The sequence below is a fragment of the Podarcis filfolensis genome (assembly GCF_964270895.1).
Source record: "Podarcis filfolensis genome assembly, chromosome: 7".
NCBI lineage: Eukaryota > Metazoa > Chordata > Lepidosauria > Squamata > Lacertidae > Podarcis > Podarcis filfolensis.
In genome coordinates, this window is record NC_139603.1 from 34,179,360 (window position 1) to 34,202,823 (window position 23,464).

At 42.6% G+C, this 23,464-nt stretch overlaps 2 protein-coding genes across 10 annotated transcripts in view; one reads left to right on the forward strand and one right to left on the reverse strand.

Moving 5' to 3' along the window:
• DCDC2 (doublecortin domain containing 2) overlaps positions 1-14,655 on the reverse strand; it is a 48,580-nt gene extending 33,925 nt beyond the window's left edge. The window contains exons 1-3 of one of the 9 annotated variants that reach the window (XM_083623931.1): positions 13,998-14,655; positions 8,455-8,808; positions 6,214-6,265 (exon numbers count right to left, since the gene is read on the reverse strand). In XM_083623931.1, coding sequence (XP_083480057.1) covers positions 6,214-6,265; positions 8,455-8,808; positions 13,998-14,023 — 432 coding nt within the window. In that variant the 5' untranslated portion in view covers positions 14,024-14,655. The other 8 variants (XM_083623932.1, XM_083623936.1, XM_083623937.1 and 5 more) reach the window with 8 other exon arrangements.
• NRSN1 (neurensin 1) overlaps positions 1-23,464 on the forward strand; it is a 201,028-nt gene that overhangs the window by 58,340 nt on the left and 119,224 nt on the right. The gene's annotated exons all lie outside the window — the stretch shown is intronic.

Below are 23,464 nucleotides of genomic sequence, written 5' to 3' on the forward strand. Positions count from 1 at the left end.
ATCCGGGAAAGCTAGGAGCATTACTGCAGTTGACGGACATATTCTCACCAGGCAAAAACACCTGAGGCAGGTGTAGAGCAGTGCTATTGTGGGACATGGCCTGGGAAGAGTTCCAAGGGTGAGACAGAGATTCCTGGAGGGCCACATTTAGCCTCCAGGTCCAAGGCTCCCCACTCCAGCTATACACAGTATTAGAATGTTTGGCCATTATCTTTCTGAAGGACACGGTTGCAATTAGCAAAACATGTGTAAACCAGAAGCATCATCTTTGTTTTCACAGGCTTTCTGGTCAACGTTGCACTGAATCCTCAAGGTATTCATTTCAGAAGAATAACAGTGTTTGTATGGCGTGTTGTGCTAATTAGGTTACCAAGATACTAACTATCAAACAACTTGGAGAGCTATGCTCTTCCAGAGTTTTGAGATGCTAAATCCAGTGCTTCAGGAGCCGGGTCACTCAACCAGCAAGAAATAAAGCTATTGGTTCTCCTTTTTAAGTATGAGTCGTTTTTATTCTACAATACTACATTCCCATAAAACACAATGGATTGCCCTTTTAATAGAACGCAAATGCTTCATAAATCAAGCCTCACTGTTTTTAACGAATCTTATTTCTGAAATGTTTACTTATCCTAGATAGTAAAGTTGTCAGCACATAATTTACTTCACTATAAATATAGGAGATCCCTGTTCTGGATCTTTACACCAACCTCTTAAAGAAAAGATGTTTCCAGGACAATCCTCTACACGCCTACTCTGAAGTCCCACTGAGTTCAACGCGGCTTAAAAGTGGGTTTTGGAATGCTGCCTAAATTAAGAAGACTTAAGTCACTACTGAAAATGTATTTCATGGAAATTGAACGTACAGTGTGCTTTGCAATGAAAGACGCTGTAAAACAAATATAATTTTTTACATGTCGTTATCTAATGGCAATGGCTGAAATTACTGCATGGGGAAATCTTGATTCAGTGAAGATTCATTTGATATGTTGTCCAGTCCTGTTTCCTCCTCTAGCTACCACTTAATGCAATAAAGAGAGTTCCAGCTAAACAATTCTACTTCTCTTGCTTCCTTAAAAGGAACAAAACGGTATGGGGGTGAATAGAATTGTGAGTTCTGAGTTGCACAGGATTGCACTTCCATCTAACCACTTTAGTAAATATATGTGAGGCTTAGATAAGGGTTGTACATATTCAATACAGTCGTACCTTGGTTCGCAAACACCTTGCGAGTCAAACGTTTTGGCTCCCGAACACTGCAAGCTCGGAAGTGAGTGTTCTGGTTTGCGAACATTCTTTGGAACCCCAATGTCCGATGCAGCTTACGTGGCTTCCGGTTGGCTGCAGGAGCTGCCTGCAGCCAATCAGAAACCGTGCCTTGGTTTTTGACCGTTTTGGAAGTTGAACAGACTTCTATAATGGATTCTGAGGTACCACTGTACATTCACTATACAAGTACAAAAACTATTGTACCATTTGGCACATCACATTCTTTTTCTTAAATCACTCCCTTTATACTTTCAGAAAGGACTTGGAAATTTATACCTGAATCCTACATATTTATCCGGGGGGGGGGGGTATCATTGATTTCAATGGAACCTACTTCCAGGAAGGAATGTTGAAGACTGTAATGTAACATAAAGGAGAAGAGATTGAGGAAAATATTCAATGAATCAGACAGCTGAAAGCGATCCAAAAGTCATTTGAAACAACCTGCTGCATACAGATTAAGATAAAACAATCCTACCACAGATCAACCCACATTATTTGGATTTCATAAATTCACAAGGTGCCTGCAGGGCTTATACTTCCAGATTACAGTACTAAAAGAAGTCAGCCAAGTCACTCACTACAAAATATGGTTAGTTTTTAAAAACACCCTAGGATCACAAGCCAAGGAGACATCAATGAAAATTCTTCCCTGCCGTTAAATGTCACAGCCAGTAGTTTTCCCAAATATAAGCAAAATGTAAGAGCTGAACTGCAAAGGCTCTACAAATCAAACTCTACAAATCAGGGACTTCCGGGTTAGCGCCATCGGTGAAATGGCGGAGTTCCTCCGGTCGGAGGAACTGGCTCCGTGGAAACTGGGTCTACCCGCCACGGCGAAGGTGGGGACCCGCTAGAAATCCCAGGTGGAAGAAGCCTGGGAACGTGGGGCTCGGCAGAGCACCAGGAGCGCCTCCCCTACTCGCGGGGGACCCCTTTTTGGGACTCCGGAGTGAAGTGGGGTGATCGGCGTGGTGCTGCGAACTGACTGCTATTTTCATTGCCATTGCCGGAGAGCGCTGACTTTTTCCTGTCGACAATTGGACTCTAAACAAGTACCCATGAGTAGAAACGGAAAATTGGATCAAGAAATATCTTAATTTGGCACCGAAGCGGGAAGGTTCAAAACAGGAAGTCCGCCTTCCGCTTTTTGTAAATAGATTGAAGCAAAAATCTTGTAAGCTAATAGCCTGGAAAGTCGCTTTACAAAGATCGAAATCTCCTTCATTTATAACCATTAAAACCCCCTTGGAAGCAGGAGAAAAGGGGGGGAACTAAATTGTTCAAGCCTGCTGGAGAGGGAGTAAAGGAGAATAAGTTTCCACCGTCTCAAACCTGGGAACGGGGTGTCAGAGACAGAAATTATCGGAGACGTCCATTGACTGTGAATGGAATATTGTGACAGATAGTAAGAAAAAAGAGAAACAAATTGATTCTAATGTTGCCTGTTGCATTTTAAAGAAACAAAATATTCGAAAATTGAAAGTAACTTTCTTTTGTTGGACATGATTTAAAAAAGATGGACACAAATAGAAATTGTATCCTCTAGAGGGAGCTTGTCAAATTGTTGCTGCAGTTCACTTGGAGATTTCACAGCTGCGAGATTAACATCGTGGGACCAGACTGTGACCTTGAATAAAAATGTGTTTGGAAGAAGTCCTGGTGCTTGCTTTTTGCAAGACAAGTGCTTTGTTGGAGCAGTTGCATGAGAAGGTGGATTTGATGAATGAGATGTTGGATTTGATGACTGTTGTAAACAGTGAATGTGGACAAGTAGGGAATATTGACATAGAAATCATACAGGGACCAATTCAGGAAACTCGTTCGACTGGGCAAATGCAAGGGCAGACAATAATGAAAGAAGCTACAGTGCTATCTCAAGCAACACAAAAGGAGAGACCCGAGGCCCTTCAGAAGCAGAAGCCGCTGTTTTGGAAGAATGAACTTGAACTAGGCCAGAGGGAGTTGGGAGCTGAGGAGGCTCTCAACTTTGGAGAGATTTTTAAATATGCTGTTAAAGATCTTTTGGATTATATTGATGACTATGGGGAGTGGGACTGTGGGGAATGGGCTGGTCTGATGCGGGGAGATGGACATGAGTATGGGTGGAAATTCCCCGGAGACCTACTCCCTAAGGAGAAAGGAAAGAAACTAAGAAAGAGACCAACAAAAGACAAGGAAAAGTGCAAAAATAAATAAGAAGAAAAAGATCTGCAGAAGGGGCATGGAAGAGACTTAAGAGCCTCGGATATCAGACTACCAGGTTGATGGACTAGATGGAATGGATAGCAAAGACTGACATAACCCGAGACCAGAAAGAAGGGACGTTGGATGAAAATTGGAAGAGTCTATAAAGAAAAAATTTTATTTTGGGAATTAGTGTAAAATTAATGAATATTAGGGAGAATGTTGGAATGAAATTGTCTGGCTTCAGCAGAAATGATATAAGGATAAATAAGTATTACGTTTTTTAAGTTTTAAGGTATTTTATGGTATTTTATGGTAAGATAAGGTCAAGGTATTTTATGGTAAGATAAGGTTAAATAAAGTAAGGCAAATTGAATAACAGAATATGGTGAAAGATGGATAGGATATATAGAGTTAATTAATTGGTTATAAGCTAAAATATAGAAAGGATTTGCTGAAACAATGATTGAATCAGGATACAAGAAGAGGGAGGTGTGAGGAAGTCGGGGAAATAGGCGGATGAAAGATAGGATATGGAATGACTGATTTGTTTTTAACGATTTTTATTTTTCTGTATTTTGTATCTTTTTGTCTTCTTTTTCTTCATTTTTTTCCTTTTTTTCTTTTTTTTCTTTTTCATATTTTTGTATTTCCTCTGAAATTTTGATAAATATTATTTTTAAAAAAACTCTACAAATCAAAGGCAATATACATGTTATTCACAAAAATAAAAATGGTAAGGAAAGAGGACTTAAACTATCCTCACTTTTAACTCGAACCTCAAATTAGCCTCTTCTCTAAACAAATCTAAGTTAAGGGTGTGTTAACTTGGGTGCTGTGGTCTAAACTACTGAGCCTCTTAGGCTTGCTGATCAGAAGGTTGGCAGTTTGAATCCGCGCAACAAGGTGAGCTCCCATTGCTCTGTCCCAGCTTCTGCCAACCTAGCAGTTCAAAAGCACACCAGTGCAAGTAGATAAATAGGTACCGCTGCAGTGGGAAGGTAAATGGCATTTCCTTACACTCTACATTCCATCATGGTGTTCCATTGCACCAGAATTGGTTTAGTCATGCTGCCCACATGACCCGGAAAGCTGCCTGTGGACAAATGTTGGCTCCCTCGGCCTAAAGCAAGATGAGCGCCGCACCCCATAGTCGCCTTTGACTGTACTTAACGTTCCAGGGTCCTATACCTTTTAACCTATTATGGCATGTACAAATGAGTAGTTTAGTTGTTATTATTTCCCTGTTTCTGAATATGCATCTTCATTCTACATTACACACTCCATCAAAAATTGTATTCTCTCTAGCAATGAAATCCATTCAAAGATTTCACTGATGTAAGTTTGGTTCATGTACTAAGCAGAACATGCTGGTGGAATTAGAATTACTGATACTATATAATTAGTCTGTCTCACTTGCAAGAAATAATCACTGTAAAATATTAATTTCCTATTTTATATCTGCGTTAAATGACCATGAACTATAGTAACAATTCTGTTTGAATAGTGCAGCCTGCCTTTCACTCCTCTTTACAGTCTTTTCTCCAGGGAAATTGGTTCCGTGAATAAGACAAGGGATCCACAGCAACAAAGAAAAAACAAACACAAACAAATAATCCAGAAGACACTGTATTTTAACTTTAAAATAGATGCTGAGTTTGCATAAACTAACTAGAAAGTTCATACATCACACCAAAAAAGGTTGCCACTAATAACAGTTTTGAACTAAAATTATGGTCTGAGCTCCCAAATATTACAGGATTACAAGGTGCAGAGGTTTCCAGAGGCAAAATTCATTTTTTTCCTGTTTCCTGTAGTTGTGAAACATGATTAGGATCTGTTAACAATGCTGGATGAAGACAAGTGGTGAGAGGCACCAGCTGGGAACCCCAAAGGGAAACCCCCATAGAGGAAGGCTCAGTGCCAGGGGATTGGTGGTGGGACACTGAGGAGAGGTCAGAGGGAGAAGATTGAGAAGAGGGGCTGGATGCTGGTGGGGCAACAGGGTTTAGTGAGCAGGAAGAGCTCGTGGCAGAGAGCAGTTCAGATTCTGAGACTAAAGCAGGGGGCAGGGAAAGAGGCTGCTGAAGAATCCAGGGAGTCTCCAACTCCTGCTGCAACAAGCTCTGCTCTCCCCAGTCTCCAATATCATAAGGGATAATGAGAGCAGAGGAGACACAGTTTGAGACTGTTTGGGAAACATCCAGGAGACGAGGAGCCTTAGAAAGGGTGGAAGGCAGGGACCTTCAGTCCTGGCAATCCTCCTGGAAATGGTTGCTGAGTTGTATGCCGTTTCCTTGAATAGTTAACTTCCCTGACAACAGAGCCCTGAGTCTTTCATGCTGACCTGCGTCCAACCCTGACAATCAGCTACCAATACATGTGAATGCAAAGAGTATTATGGCACATGACAAATTCATTGCCTGCAATCCACTTCATCAGATCATTAATAAGTTACTGTCTCTTTAAGAGAAACCAAGTGGAAGTCTGGGGCAAAGCAGATCTAGAGCAGTTGTGTTAAAAGTTTTAAGTGAGTGGAGTTGTCTGTCTAGATCTCTCTCAAGCTGTTAGGGTGGCTCTGACAGTGTCTACTCAAAAGCAAGCACCACTGCGTTCAATGATATACACACCCACCCACCCGGTAAGTGATTTCAGGATTGTAGCTGATTCAATAAAACTTTGCTTTGTTTTCATTTCCCTAGACTCAGGTATAATACAGACTAATCCTAGTTTGTTTTGATGTATAAATTACTTTACCTCATTATTTATTTCCATAGGCCTTTTCTTCAGTTCTCCAATGTCCAAGTAGCTGCAAATCAACAAAAGGAATATAGGTTATGTACAAGAGTAACCTACAGTGGTGTAGAGCATGCCTTCATGTTCAGGGTTCCAGCCAGAGAGACATACCCTTTTACAGGAAACTCCATTCCATCTCACCTCCCTCCACCCAAGGCAGTCAGCATTTCACGTCCACCAAGTGTGCACAGTCCTTGTTGGATTGTTTGGTGGTCTCCACCAAATATACAAACACACACACACAGAGTGCATTTACATCTGCCAATCTTGGGAATGCCCCAGGCCTGCTGAATATCTCCCTTTTGTGCATGGGTGATGCTACTTTGGCTTCAAAAAGACCCACAATCTGATAGTGGTTAGATGAGTGCAAGATGGGGGGAATAATTCATATGTGAGGCATATTTATTAAACAAAAACATTCAAAGTACAGCCATATACACATCTACTCCAAGTAAGTCCAACGGAGTTTAATGGTCTTATTTCTGAGATAGTAAGCAAGCTATATGTTTGCAGCCCAGATAGTATAAACTGCCTTTAAATCCCAATAGTGTTCATCAGCAGACAGGTAGGAAACCCTTTACTATCTGTGCCTGAGCAAATTAGAATGTTTTGCTAATAATCGTAAAGAAAATGAGAAATCAAGAAGCTGAAGAACCAAGAGACCCCAGAAGCCACTGCTCACAACAATTGAAACATGGTGCGAGTTCTACATTATTTTAGTAAAGAGAAACAGGGCACAGTAACACAGAGAGATGAATTAGCCATACCCTAAATCAGGCTTCCTCAACCTCGGCCCTCCAGATGTTTTTGAGACTACAATTCCCATCATCCCTGACCACTGGTCCTGCTAGCTAGGGATCATGGGAGTTGTAGGCCGAAAACATTTGGAGGGCTGAGGGTGAGGAAGCCTGCCCAAAATTAAGGAACTCTATAGTCTAAGGGCTGCAATGATGGCACAGAAAAGATTGGTTGGGATTCTTACATTTTGATAGGCATGGTTTCATGATAAAAAGGTAAAGGTAAAGGACCCCCAACAGTTGCGAACGACTCTGTCTCCTATGACTTCTCCTGTGCCTAAGAAAAGGAACAGCTCTGTACATCTGGGGGTGCAGCTCTTTGTACATCTACAAAGCACTGACACACACTCTGCAACCTACATATATTTATCTTCACATAAAAATAACCTTTAAAACAATTATATACAATGTCCTTAATTACAACTTTTAAGAAAGTCTAGTCGACAGAGTGTGGGGCTGGAGGCTAAAAGGTAGAGCATTGTAAAATAAATAAATAAATAAATAAATAAATAAATAAATAAATAAATAAATAAATGCAGAGCGTTGAGTGACAAAAATATCTTCAATGATTCCTATACCATCATTTACCCAAGAATATCCCCAAGTTTTATTATTTTAATAGAGATTACCTGTGCTTCATTAACATAACCATTAAAGCTGCAATCCTATACACACTTACCTGGGAGAAGGCCCTATAAAACAAAGCAGGGCTTACATCGGAGCATGCCCAGGACTAGGTTATATTTCTCTGCATTCCACGTTTACTGGAACAGAGCCAAAGCACACATAGAACCCGAGATAGAGAAATGTCAGACACGATTACCAAATACCACAAAATAGCCTCACGTGTCCATTGATGAAGTTAATAATGTTTGAACAACTGAAGCTTTTTCTGTCAATTGTTGTTGTTGTTTTCTCCTCAGGGACAAAGATTTCATGTTGAAATGATAGAAGCACCTTGCAGGAAATGTGCACAGGGGATAAGGGGACTGGGCAGATGAAACAGAAACACCTTTCAAGCTGCAAAAAGTCTCAGTGCTTACGTTGACAATGAATCGTCTTGGACAAAATGGGGTGACGTGTCAATAATTTTTGAGGCACCTTGATTTTTGAGGCACCTTTAAAAAGATCACATAAAGTTAAAGTTTCCAGGCCATTTTGGTTTGCTTTTACAATGGTACCTCGGGTTAAGAACTTAATTCGTTCCGGAGGTCCGTTCTTAACCTGAAACTGTTCTTAACCTGAGGTACCACTTTAGCTAATGGGGCCTCCCGCTGCCGCCACGCCACCACCGCACGATTTCTGTTCTCAACCTGAAGCAAAGTTCTTAACCCGAGGTACTATTTCTGCGTTAGCGGAGTCTGTAACCTGAAGCGTCTGCAACCTGAGGTACCACTGTACTCACTTGAGTTTCTTGAAGGCCTCCCTGCCACCGGCGACATAGTGCTCTCCACTCTGAATCTCATCTAGCTGTCGGACGCGGTGGCCACCACGGGGGGTGTAGATATTCCGCACGGCACCAAAGGGAGCATTCACCCCACCGGTCACTTCTTTTAGGAAGACATCGAAGCTGGACACCTTCTTCTCGTGGATGATCACTCGGCGCCCTGGGAAGAACGGATCTCCATTGCGATACACCATCACGCTCTTCACCACCGGCTGCGACAGGCATGTTGGCTTGGCACTGGGACTGCTCATGGCCCGGCTTCGACCCACGTCTTCCGATTCCTCCTTTGAACAGAGCCTTTGGCCCGCACACCTGTTGGTTCAGCAAGAAACAGGCTTTATTCTCCCTACCGCCTCTCTCTCCTGCAGACCTGTTAAAATCCCTGTTTGCAGTACACGTACTGCATGTGTACACACACAGTCAACCAAGACGGGCACACTGGGACCACCACCAATGGTATCTCTCTGCCTGAAAGTACCAGAGATGCTCTTAGTGCCTCCCTAAGGTGTCAATTTCAAAGCAGTTTAAAGAGCAACTTGTGCTAGGCAACCAGTTCTCGCCACTCTCCGGAGAATGGTAATGCCATCAGGAGTTTCTTATCCTATATACTGAGTCTACAAGCATAAAGCAGAAACAGTGACTTAGCAGAATAAAGAATCCCCTCCCCCCTTTCCCCAACTTTGTAGTCCCAGCATCCAGCTTTGTAGTCACTGGAACAAGGCAACATGTTGTTATTTTTCTCCAGGAGTCTTCACTCCCCTCGCTTTTCTCCATTCTTCTATGCCATTTTCTTCCTCCTCAAAATCAACCGTGAGGTGGACCGCAAGTGTCCAAAGCGGCCAAAGCTCAACAACAGGTGGCATGCAAAAATGGAGAGGAGGAGGACATTATCATCAGGTATTGGGGGGGGAATAAAAGCTTTCATCTGGCAGTATTTTACTGGGCCCAGAGATAGTGGGCAGGAACTGGGGATAGTGGGACTTGAGCACAGAGCTGTGAGACACAAAATAACTTTATTGCTGAATTGGTCTTTTTGTAGTTGCATGATTTCAGATCTCCCTTCTACCACAGACGCAGCAGAACAGAATGACAGAGCAGCAAGATGTTAGAATGGACTGTACCATTTCAGACAGCAGGTAAAGCAACCCATGTTGAAAATCCTTGCAAGCAGAAAATAAGCACATCAGGGAAGAAAGGTTTTTGCTTAACTAGTTTTCTACTTGCAGGGAGGCATTTTCCTCTCTCTCTCTTTTACATAGTGAAGCATTAAAAATTGTCATTCCTCCACACGCAGTCTGAAGAGAAAACAGTTCATTCTTCACTCCCCTCAGGATGCTGTCTCTCACTGCAAATGAAGACATAGCTGCAGCCCCACCAGTGTCACATTTAATTGATCCACATGCTTACCCCCTAATTTACCAGACACACTCTTACTGCAACCTTGATAAGATATACCCCAGCGATTAATTTCTACAACAAGAGGTCTCAGGGCTCTCCCTTGTCAAGAAGAAGCCACATCAGAGGCATTGGGGGTCTGACTGTGGTTGCTCTGTGATGAAGTGAAAGCACTCTGCATATCCTCAGGAGCATGTTGATCATATGATCATATGATCCTGGAGCTTGGATGCTGGCAGGTGAGTTCTGGTTTAAATTCACTTTAAACCATGGGATCAAAGGGCAAGAGAGCCCATCCACTGAATATTTCCTGGTGTCTGTCTCAGCTGCTTTTAGAAGGCATGATTTGGCTCAAGGCAGGGAGAGACATCAGTGCATTAAGCCCCTCTGAGGGCCCTTCGTATCAAATACCCCCATTTTCAGCTTCTGCTGAGGAAATATCAAGCCTTCAAGATGCCTGGACCAGCACAGCCCTCTTGCCAGGGTGGAAGCAGGCAAGAAATGCCTGTGCTGCTTTTGCAAATGGCTTCGGGCAGATCCAACCCCCCCTCCCCTCCCCGACTTCTTCTTTCTTCTTGGCATTTCCCTTCGGGAAACCCGGGTGCCCAGTTCCAGTTTTCTCCTCGCCAGCTTTCCCAAGAGCAAGAGAAAGTGTCCCCGTCCGCGCGACACTAAAAGCGCTAAAAAACAAAACAAACCTGTGGCTGCTCTTTGGCGTGCACGAGCGTCAGGCTTAACCCACGAAGGGAAAAAGAGGCCGATTTAAACAAAAACACTTTAAAAACAAACAAAACAAAGTAATTCACACGACCGTGGGGAGGGGGGGCAGCCGCTGTTAGTATCACGTGTGAACACGCAAATCAGGGGGAAGCGGGGGAAAGGGGACAAACGACGCAGCACAAACTAGGGAGCATTTTTGGTTTTGGTCCCCTGTAGAAAAGAACAGAGCAGGAGAAAGGGGAAGAGCACCTGTGCACACAGCAAAGTCCAAATTCTTCTTTTCACTCTGGATATAGGGCAGCCCGTCTCTCTCTCTCTCTCTCTCTCTCTCTCTCCACCCAGCAGCGGCTCAGCTGCCAACACCATGAGCTTTACCAAAGAACTGCAGGCTGGCGGCGGCGGCGTCTGTTGCTACCGCAGAATACCTGCCTCATTCTCTCTCCGGGCTGGGTCTCCCAAAGGTAAGAGAGAGGAGCAGGGAGGCTATTCTGGCGGTTTGCTGCTGCTGCTGCTGCGGGAACTTCGGCTCCCGGGGGAGGAGGAGGAGGAGGAGGAGTTGGAGGAGAATGCTATTATTATTATTATTATTTCCCCAACCCTGCAGTTTCCGTAGCAACGCACATAGCTGCACTCAATGCAAGGAAAGGAAACTGCAGAGACTCCGCAGCCTTGCAGCTTTCAGGGGCGCCGGCAAGGGAGAAGGGCGCCTCAGGGACCCCCCCCCTCCCGTGGGTGGTAGGGAGAAAAACTATTATTCTTCCCCTTTTCAGTGCCGGATTTACGTATAAGCTAAACAGGCTATAGCTTAGGGCCCCACTCTCTTGAGGGCCCCCCAAAATTTCACTATTAATATACTTCTTCTTAATTGTATTTCAGTTCAACAATTACTTTGATAAAATACATATTTTGTTATGTGCAAATGCCTTTAGATACCTATTAGATCCATCATAATAATAATAATTTATTATTTGTACCCCACCCATCTGGCTGGGTTTCTCCAGCCACTCTAGGCTGCTTCCAACAAAGATTAAAAATACATTAAAATGTCACACATTAAAAACTTCCCTGAACAGGGCTGCCTTCAGATGTCTTCTGAATGTCAGGTAGTTGTTTATCTCTTTGACATCTGATGGGAGGGCGTTCCACAGGGCGGGCGCCACTACCGATAAGGCCCTCTGCCTGGTGCCCTGTAGCTTTGCTTTTTGCTATATATACCATATAGGATATATTCAACACACAAAAAACAGTGACAATTTGTTGTTGACAAAGGACAGCTGGACATATAAAGGGCCCCGTTACCTTCAGTAGCTTAGGGCCTCATCAAACCTAAATCCAGCCCTGCCCCTTTTCCTTTTACTACGCAAACCGTGGCAGGTGGGAAATGGCTTGAGCAGGACAGACAGGGGCGAGAGGGCAGCCTGCCTGCTGTCGGTGCAGAAATGGCAAGAGAGGGCACATGATGGATTGGCAGGCAAAGTTCCTCTTTTTTTTTTTTTTTTTTTTTTTTTTAAATAATATTTATTGAAGTTTCCAAAATACAGAAAGAGAAGAAAAGAAATTATGAAGATACATTCAGAACCTTATTTTCAAACATCCCCTTTCTGGGACTCCCCCCTTCCCCCACCCCTACCGTATTCCCCTTTCATATTGTTGTTTCCACAAGTTCTGTTTCTGATTTAAAGCACAATTTATATACCCCATTGTTCAAATTTAAATTTATACAAACCTTATGCAACACCCTTGATAAAAAAAAGCAAAAGATCTCTCCCCATAGCCCGCCCCCTTTTCTTTCCACAATGTCCCCCTTTTTTCCCATTAAAGTAAAAGCACACAGAATAAAAGTATAAAAAAATAAGAAATATATTAGAAAAAAGAAAACCAATTCAGAAAATAGTTGCAAGCCTTTGGATTCTAATTCTCCCTCCCCTTCCCCGGTTTAATTTCCCTTATCCTCCAATCTATGTTTCCAGCCTGGAAGTCTTAAGTCCATCAATCCCATTTTTCCCCCAACTCCTTGCAGAATTATTTCCCATTTTTAGGATTACTTTTTAAAAATTAATTCCTAAATCTTTAAAAATGTCAAATTATAAAATTCCCCCCATTGTTCTTTCAAGGTTATAGTCCAGCTTCCTCTTGTTCCGCTGCTAAAACTTTCTTATTCAGAAGTTTAGTAACTCTACATGGGTTGTTGTTATTCAGGAACAAAAACTTGCGTTCAGTCCCTTCCTTCTTCAGTAAAGTATTCTGTTGTCTCCTTTTAGTCTAAACACCCTGTAGACGAGATTCAGTTTCAGTTTTGCAGCTTTCCCAGGAGATAACCAGTTCTGTGAAATTCCGAAGTGTTGTATTTTTCCCGGCTTACGCCCATCTTTGTAATGTCCCGAAGCTCCTCTAGGGGGGTTGTTGTAACTTTGTTTCCAAAAATCCGATTGTTCTCCGTATTTTCGCCATTTTGTATTCAAGTCTTAACAAATTATATCAAGTTGTAACAAATTTGACCAGCAAGGTCCTTGTAATAAAATCCTCTTTAAAATTCCGACTTTGACAGCTACTTTGACAGCTGTCAAAATCACCGGCTCTTTTCACCAGGCTCACTCCTCAATCGCCCCGGTTCCCAGGGAGGGGGGTGCATTTTCCTTCTCCTTCAATTCTTCCTCCAGCACAATTCTTGTACTTTCCCATCATGGAATTCTTGATTTTAGCAAAGATACCGTTCTTTTTGGGCCTTGGCTTCCCAATCCTTGTTTTAAAATGTCTACAATAGGGAGGGGGACTGACTTCCTTTTTAGATCCCCCCCCGCTCGTCTCAAATCCAAAAAATTTTTCTTCTTTTAAACCCGATTTCCAATTTACTCACGGGTTGTTGTTAAAAGTCCAAATTCTCAATGGAAGAGGTCAGCGCTCTCCGCCGGATGGCATGCGGCTTCGCTCGGCAGGGATGGCAGAGGACTCAAAGCACCACGCTTCTCCCCGGCACCCGATCCGTAGCCTTTAAAAAGGCTCCTTCACGAGTCGGGAGGGCGCTAGCGGTGCTAGCCGAGTCTCCAAGTCCACGGCCCCCGTGGCCGTGGTTTCTAAGGGTCCCCGCATCGCCGGTGCGGTAAAACCCAGCCCCTGCCGAGCCGGCTCCCTCCGGAGCTCGGAGGGAGTCCGCCATTCGGCGATGGCGCCAACCCGGAAGCCCTGGCAGGCAAAGTTCCTCTTGGGTACCTGGTGGGCCTGCAGGGGAGATTCCCAAGGGCGTAAGATGGCAGTTGGAGGATCCCTCGCTGCTCTTGGGGTTCCAGAGGCGGCTTGGGTTCCTAACTGTTCACAACTGCCATCCGTGGAAGAATGGGCCTGTGGATTATGACTACGCTTACTCTTGTTACTAAACAGATAGAAACCTCTGAAGATTTCTAAGCACTGGCATGGCGCAGGTATTGAAAAATGTTCGTAGTGCCACCCGGCAGCAGGTGTTCCATTAAGTGTTCGTGTCTTGATGAGTCTTCAGCACCATCCCACAGAAAGGTGCCATGTACCATTTGCTGCAGACTGAACACCAAATATGATGGCGAGATCATTGCTTTTTCACTGATCGGTTTGATGGATGATAGCCAATGCACAGGGCCAAGCTAGGCATTGCATGGGAGATACACGCAATAGTTTTTTGATGGGTGTATTGTTAATTTCTATTTTATTCAGCGGCCCACTCCTGATTACAGCTTTCGACAATTCCTCTTTAAAGAGAGAGAGAGAGAGAGAGAGAGAGAGAGAGAACAGAGAACAGAGATGGTTACATGTGTCTCCTGAGTATCTTTGGTTTAGTAAAAAAAAATAAACAGGCCACAAGGATAATAGGCTATCATATTCACACTTACCCAGGAATTCCATTCAGGGCTTATTTCCAAGAAGACATGTGTAGGATTGAACTGTAATTCCCATCCAAACCTTGGAACAAGATGAATGACCTGCTAATGCTACTAAAAGAAGCAAGCATATTGAGGGGTCTCCCTCACTTCTCGCCTCTCCTTCCCTCTCCTCCTTTTTTTAGTTTATCACTTCTTTAGTTATATGATACTTCTAATCAGTGCTTTTTTTCTAAAATAATGTTTAGGGGTACTCTCATTTTGACTCACGAAAATCACCAGGAAAGGAAAGTAAGCCGCCATTGGAGGTGGTAACAACTATCACCGTGCTTGATTCCAACTCCTACTTCACACATTAAACGCTCGCTTCCATCTAAGACTCAGGAAGCACCATGACGGGAAATGAGGCCGCCATCTTGGGTAGCAACAGAACTGACAGTTCACTGTGCTGTTCAACAGAACTGACAATTCACTGTGCTAGAAAATAATAATAATAAAATTTAGTTTCTTCTCCTGTTAGATTCACAGAATGTTTAGGGGTTTGCGTACCCCTGCTTCTCCCCAGAAAAAAAGAACTGCTTCTTCTAATCATCAATTTGTCCTTCAGGGATCTACAGCAATGATGGCCGGCCTTATTGTCAAGTACGCCACATATCAAATCCAAAAGACCATGGCTGGGCACATGCCATACATTTACGGCATGTGACTTCCCGCAAAGAATCATGGGAACTGCAATTTGATAAGGGTGCTGGGAATTATAGTTCTTTGAGGACAGCTTCCAGGATTCTTTGAGTGAAGCAGCGTGCTCTAAATGTACACAGCCAAAAGTACTTCTGTGAACACTATATACATATGTATGCACACTACATATGTATGCCCAGAATATCATCTGAAGGCACATGAGGCCCCCAGCTCACTGAAGCTAAGCAGCTCTAGTTCTGATCAGTGCCTGGATGATTAACCTCCTAGGAATCCTGTGTAAGCTGCTTCAGATACCATGACAGAAGAAAGGCCGTGATATAAACTCGAGAAAAGAAATATTATGTACTTCACCAGGTAGCAAGCAGGAGCAAGGGAGGAATGAGTGCAAGGCATAACGCTTTGCTCCTGTGCCACAGTTTGCTTGTCCCTGTACAGTTTGTGCCATCAATACCCCGGGTCTGGAATCTTCTAGATTCTGGAGCAATCAATAATCCAGTTTCACATCATTTATAAAATTTGATTATTGTGAAAAAGTGCAAGCTTTTTTATCATATTCAGATCGTAATCTCCTGGTAGTTCTCCCGCCTTAAAAAGCTCAGGGGATGGTGGCACAAGAGAGGGCATTCTCTGTGGCAGCTCTTAAGTTGTGGAACTCTCTCGCCACATAGGTGCATTCAGAGACTTCATTATACAGTTTTCAACAAATGCTGAAGATGCACCTCTTTACCCATGCCTTTTGACACCTGAGATGTATATTTTCAGGGCCACCCTACTTTTTGTGGTTGCATTTAGTAGCAGCAGCAGCAGTAGTAGTAGTAGTAGTAGTAGTAGTAGTAGATTTTAAATTGTTGTAACCCACCCTGGGACCCAAGGAGGGCAAATGCTTAAGAATAATATTAAACCATCATTCATTCATCAATGAAAGTCACAATACCACTCTATTCTGCCTTGATCAAACTACACTTGAAGTACAGTGGTACCTCTGGTTATGAACTTAACTCGTTCCGGAGGTCCGTTCTTAACCTGAAACCGTTCTTAACCTGAGGTACCACTTTATCTAATAGGGCCTCCCGCTGCTGCTGTGCCACCGCCACACAATTTCTATTCTCATCCTGAGGTAAAGTTCTTAACTCAAGGTACTACTTCCAGGTTGACGGAGTCTGTAACCCCAAGTGTTTGTATCCTGAGGTGTTTGTAACCCAAGGTACCACTGTACCGTATCCACTTCTGGACGCCATGGCTTAAGAAGGATGTTGACAGGCTAGAACATGTGCAGAAGAGGGCAACCAAGATGATCAAGACTCTGGAAACCCAAGCCTTGTGAGGAATGGTTGAGGGAACTGAGTATGCTAAGCCCGGAGAAAATGAGACTGAGAGGGGACATGATAGTCATCTTCAAATATCTTAATTTCTTTCTAAGATCTATCAAACCCAAACATTTTCTAATGGTTCAGTCTGGATAGATGATAGATGCTTTGGAGATGGAATTGTTTAAAAGAATATTATATAATGAACAACAACAATTGCTCTTTAGGCATATATTCTGTATTGTCTTGTATTCAGTTATCAGTCTTGCAAACTTTCTCCAAAGGCATATTTTAAGCTTCGGGCAGTGCTTTCTTTAGCTGCCCAAATGATTTTTGTTGTATCTCAACATGCTGTGTACATCAAGTCTTAAATATTAGGTTCCTAATACGGCCAGATTACATTTGCCTCAGTCTGGAGTCCCAAATATCCCTACTACCCTTACCTTAATTAAATTTACTTGGAAATTAAATCCTGTTTACTTATTTTGTACAAGTGAAGCACTGGACAGGAGCCTTAGAAAAACTTTATTATTGGGGAAAATTTTACAAGAGAAAGCTCAACACCACTCTCTTTATTTGCACTTGGCAACTTTACTAGTCCTCCTTTTCCAGAAGATTAGCTCTGACATATTTTTTTAACCAGACTTTTACAAGACAACTGCCAAAAGGGCAAACCACAAGAAACCAATGAAAGGAGACCACAAATTGGATTAGATCAGGCTTTCCCCCCCTCTTTTTTTTTTTTTTTTTTTTTTTGGCAGGGGTGTCTTAACTGAGCCTGTGTTATTCATAGTATAAACTAGACTTGTCTATTCCAAACTTGCCCCAGCACCGGCCCGGGCCAGCCATTAGGCAGGCTGAAGCAACCACTTCAGGCTGTATATGCTACAGGGCAGGCAACGGTAGCTCCCAGCTGTTCCTCCTGAGCCCGCCAGCTATTTTCCTCTATTGCCACAGAGCCACTTCATATCCTCGAAACTGGGTTGTTATGTTTGGTGCAGTGGGAGATGCTATCCTGTCGCCAGTGCTAGAAGTCAGCTTGTGTGTGTGGAATGGGGAGTGGAAGCCATCTCGTCCTTTATTTCAGGCAGCAAAAGGCCTTGCTAAGCCCCACTGAACTCAGCTGGTCTTGCTTCAGAGAGAAAGAGATCTGTCTATCTGTCTGCTTCCACTATGAAACACTCGGATTAATTCTTGTTTTTCGTTGAGAAGTGATGAGTTCTCTTTACATGAACTGTACCATGCATCTAACTGGGAGTTTTATTTCATAGAATCATAGTCGGAAGAGATTCCTAGTCCAACCTGCTACAATGCAGGAATCTTTTTGCACAGCTTGGGGCTTGAACCCAGAACACTGAAATTAAGAGTTTCATGCTCTACCGACTGAGCTTTCTCAAGCTGACAGTTTGTTTAACAAAATTTATATACCTGCTTGATTGTGGACAAAAAAACCTCTCAATGGTTTACAATAATATGAAACAAACGTTACAATTCTCGATGAAAAAGCAATTTAAAGGGTTTAAAAATATTCAGGATTATTAAAATCAACAGAGGCTTTAAAAAGATTAAAACACAGCACCACCTGCATGTCTCGATTGGCTTGCCTAAAGAAAAATATTTTAAGCGTGTGCCCAAAAAAGTACAGGTTCACCGTTTCCACTGCAATATATGGAACTACATCTCACGCAAAAAGATGCATGTGTGTTATCAGAGTACATTCAATTCCTTGATTTACCCAGGCAGGTAAACTTGCAAGCCTTCATCACCAAGAAAGGTCTCCCGTCACCTCCAAAAAAGAACCCAATATTCAGAAGGCCACAAATTCACGTAACACCTGACAGGAGAGGTAGCAGGTATACAACATTGACTAAAGGAAGACAAAAATGTTTCTCCTTCATAGCAGAGAGGCCTGGCTGTGTGAAACTGGCTCACATACAAGAAGAGGCTGGTATGATAGCAATAAGACATTATAGCTTCCAGAATCTCTCACTGGCAGTGCTATAACCTGTGTACAAACAAGAGCTTCTCCCAGCTGAGTGTGAGAGAGTTTGTGGAATGTTATCTGCGGAGGGTCAGTAGTAGCCCCAATGAGATCTGATGGTTAAATTTTTACTCAGAGAAGGTCAGGTATGGTTACTTTAGGTGGTTTGTCAGTGAAGGGGGCTTCATAAGAAGGAATTCCATTCAGAATTAGCAAAAGTGTGTTTCTTCATCTTTCGGCAGTCTTTTTGTACAAGTATAATTTGTATTTCACAAGTCCATACACATCATATATTTAGTCATTTTGATGCATGGCACTGACACACCGTGTAAGGAATAAGGGTGACATTCCCATGAAAGCTCTAGGATGCACCCAATAGCTTTAATTCAAAGTATGAACATAGTAAATAAACTTTAACTAGAAATATCTTTGTTTAAAGATCTGCACTATAAAACACTGCTCATAACCAACTTAAGACTTTTGCCTCCTTTCTCACACTCGTTTGTAGAAGGGGTAAGGCTGACCTGACAGGACATTATTAGCATGTATCAAAATTAAAATCATTTCATTTATTGACTTGCACTGCTCAGTGCCGTTTTGCCAAGCCAAGCGACTATGTTGCTTACCTACCTTTAAAAACAACAACCCGTATTTCAACATACAGGATGATAAAAGCAGACAGGAATTTCTCCTTTCTTTTTATCTCAGCTTTCAGGAAGGGGGAAAAATCCCCCCCTGCTGTGAGCTACAAAGAAGGTGGTTAACCATTACAAAAAAAAAGTAATTTAGAGGGGAGCAGTGTTTGATGTTCTACTGTTACTGGTTAACAGTTGGGTTTTTCAATTTTGCCTTAATTAATAAATGTGAAAGGGCAGTACTACCACTTTAGCATACACTCCTTTTTTATATATTGCAGTCTTCAAATGCCTTGTGCCAGTGTTTCTTAATTTTAAATGATTTATTACTGTTAAAGACAGGCAGCCCAGTCACAGCTGCCTGTGCTGCCATACCTAACGGCACATTCTAACCCAGACAGGTGGACAGAGATGTCTTTGTCTACTCCATTGTCCTTTCAGACCACATTGCTCAGCAGGGGCCATACTCCAACTCCATTCATGCTTTGCTTCTTCCCCATCTGAAGAAGGATATTGGGTATCGGAGCTCTGCCACATAAAGACAAGGGAAGACTATGAGTTGCCTCAAGCCAAAGGCTGCTACTGTGTTTGACCTTGGATTGGCCTTTACAATGGCACAAGGACCCTAAATGTTCAGGGCTGGAAACTAGGAGGAGCCCAGTCCACGAGCAGCTACTTCAACATAGCAGTTTATGGGATTGGGACAGTCCTCTAAGTTCCAGCAGCTCATATGGGCCTTAGACTGTTGCCCTTGTTGGTGTTTTGGTAGCCAGTCAGCATCTCGCTCATATCTGTGCAGAAAAATAAACAGTTCAATTACTGTTTCTTCCTTTCTGTATGGTCAGGTGCACCCTCATTTGGGTTGTTGTGTTACACAAAATTATCTACACGGAACCAGTATATTAAGGGAGTCAGGGTTCTGCATAACATTGTTTATCCTTCTCCCTGAGCTGCCTTGTCCATTCCCCACCCCTTTTTGCCCTTAGCTAGGCAGACATTCCAATAATGTTATTACAATATCTCACGGTTCCTGCCAGTGGAATCTAGCAAAGAAAAACAACTCTACTCTGGCCTCATAGATGCACCGATGTGAGGCTTCATTTTGGTATGCATATGAGCATCACTTTGAATTATGGTGCTGGAGGAGACTCTTGAGAGTCCCATGGACTGCAAGAAGATCAAACGTATCCATTCTTAAGGAAATCAGCCCTGAGTGCTCACTGGAAGGACAGATCGTGAAGCTGAGGCTCCAATACTTTGGCCACCTCATGAGAAGAGAAGACTCCCTGGAAAAGACCCTGATGTTGGGAAAGATGGAGGGCACAAGAAGAAGGGGACGACAGAGGACGAGGTGGTTGGACACTGTTCTCGAAGCTACAAACATGAGTCTGACCAAACTGCGGAAGGCAGTGGAAGACAGGAGTGCCTGGCGTGCTCTGGTCCATGGGGTCATGAAGAGTCGGACACGACTAAATGACTAAACAACAACAATGAGCATCACTGCCAAGGCTACACTAGCAGGCATAATATTCGCATGATAAGGTGAATTTAAATATCACTGCTACTGCATGCAATGCCATCAGGAAGAGCTTCCAAGTGCCATGCAGAAGCAAGAATTAATGTTTAAACCACTGGACCATGGTGACTGTTCTTCACAGGATTATGGAGGTCTATACAGAAAATTGTCCTGATGCCACATGGACGGCAGCTGGAATTTCAATGAACCTGTTTCAGTTTTTAAGTAAACTTTAGCAAAATAAAAAGTACATTTCACTGCACAGGAACAACCTCAATATATCCTTCTGTATTTCTGCCATATCTGGTGTTACACATAATAATGTAATTAAGTAAACGTCACTGATAGTGTTAATTAAAAGATTCTAGCAGAAGTGTATTTAAACGCTTTCTGTGAAATAGCTTGTCCAGTCATGATTTAGAATTACAACAATCAACGCTGTGCATCTAAGAACAAACAAAACAATAGCATTTGGTTTATGCACAGCAATAATTCTAGAATAATTGGACTGCCTTAATCAGCAGTTTGAATTACTCGTTACTGGGCGCTCCGACTCACTAGTGCTAATTGGAGCAAATGAAATACTGGTGGCATTTGCACATTATTTTTAAAACCTGGGCCACCGTTATTTCAGGGGCTCATAAAATTCCCTGTCCAAACATTAAATTACAAGGCGACGAAAGCCATTAAAGCATGCCAGCTTCCTTTTTGTTGTAAATGCTGCACCCCTGTGCGAACTCTGTTAATTAGCCGCAGGCTGTTGTTTTATTTTTAAGTGAAGTTCGGTCTCCTGAGGTGTATTGGAGAAGAAGTCAGAAGATAGGTGAGAAGATCCTTATGAAATGCAAGTCTGCTACAGAAAGAAAGTGGCCCTTAAAGGGAAAGAAGAAAATTTGCACATACAGAGACTGCTTCTCTCTGCTCAGTAACGTTGAAATAAGAATTCTTTATTAGCATGCAGGCTACTCCAAGAAGATTTTTCATACTGCCCACCAAAGGGTGGGTCAAAGTGGGGCTGAGGTTAATGTCATCAATAACTAGCAAAGTTTATTCTTAACATTCCCCCTCTGCTCTCTTAGCACTCTGTCACCCTCTAGTGTGACTTTACTACTACAACAAAAAATGAACATAGGTGGTTGTCTGGGCTCTTAATGACTCCTACTGTATTCTGTAGAATGAAGTCTGGAGAGCAGCACATTCTACTTGACACCGTCTTCGAACATTTGGAAATGCAGGGGCCGGGCCAGGTTTTGAAGCAATGGCTTCAGGAAAAGATGGAATGGTGGGAAATGAGAGACACAAAGGGAATGTGTTTGAGGAAAGGGCTGCAACACACCTCTATCAACTCACGCCCATCAAAATTGACAGGCCTTTATCTAGAATGAATTAAAGGGTATCTCCAAGATTCTCATTTCTGCTATGGTTTAGAATTCCTTTCCTCGTCCCATGCACTAACAAGACAATTTAGTTCCCAAACTAGAACATGAAAATAATAGTTGTGACCAACCTCATTTTGACAATTAAATATGCTTTACTATGTAACGTTAAGTAACTGTGCCATAGCACCATTACACCACATATCTGGATTCATTTTTATTACCATTCTGTACCAGCATGAGTTTGACCAAACTGCGGGAGGCAGTGGAAGACAGGAGTGCCTGGCGTGCTCTGGTCCATGGGCTCACGAAGAGTTAGACACGACTAAACAACTAAACAACAACAACAACAACAACAACAATGCCAAAATAATCACTAAATATATTAGGACAGTTGACATTTCATTCTAACGGTGTAGCTTAATTTATAGGCCTTAATAGGCAACGATAAATATTACCTCTACCCTGCAAAAAGCTTCACCCGATCATTTTGGCACTTGAAGATGCTGTTAAAGGCACAAGTGGGTAAGCCTATAACATTCACTGGCTCAATTTCTACTATAATACAGCTGTACCTTGGTTCTTGAACTTAATCCATTCCGGAAGTCCGTTTGACTCCTGAAACTGTTCAAAAACCAAGGGGCGGCTTCCAATTGGCTGCAGGAGCTTCCTGCACTCAAGCAGAAGCTGCATTGAATGTTAGTCAATAAAGGGAGGTGACTACAATTCTCTTGGGAAATCTTCACAATAACAGGCTCTTGATTCTTTCATATTCTGAAATATTCATGAGCTTGGTTAAATAAAATAAAATAAGCTCTGCCCACCCCCCAAAAAAATCTGCACTTGCATTAACTATCATTCCAATACTTCCTAAGTAAGGCTGCAGTCCAAAGAACTCTTTTGTCCCAAGTACTGAGAAAATGCCAGTTTTAAAATATGCTTACATTACAAAGGCAGCTTTATGTGCTTCCTCTTTCAATAGGTTGTTTTATACAATTGTAAATGTTGGAAGGGACCCTGAGGATCATCTGGTCTAACCCCTTGCAATTCAGGAATATGCAGCTGTCCTATTCGGGGATCAAACTTGCAACCTTGCCATTAACAGCACCATGCTCTAACCAACTGAGCTAGGCTGTGTTTGTCTGTTGCAGCAAAAGCAGCTGAGGATTCTTATGGGCTGTGGTCCACAAATATTTTGCCAAGATAAATTTATTTGTCTATATGGTACAACCAAAAAATGTTTTTATAGGCTGAAGAATAACTACCAGGGTATTTACAGGATCAGGTCTTGGGGGGGAAACAGCCACTAGTGCTCTCCTGATCTTGTTTTCCACATGGTATTTTATTAATGTCTTTTGTTTGGGTTGTATCCTTGACATCCAGCCATCTCAAACACTGTTTCACTATTTCATATACTGCCACCTGCTGCAGGCACACAAAACTCAAACCAATTCCCTAGATCTGAAAGTAATTTTTAATCGCACACTA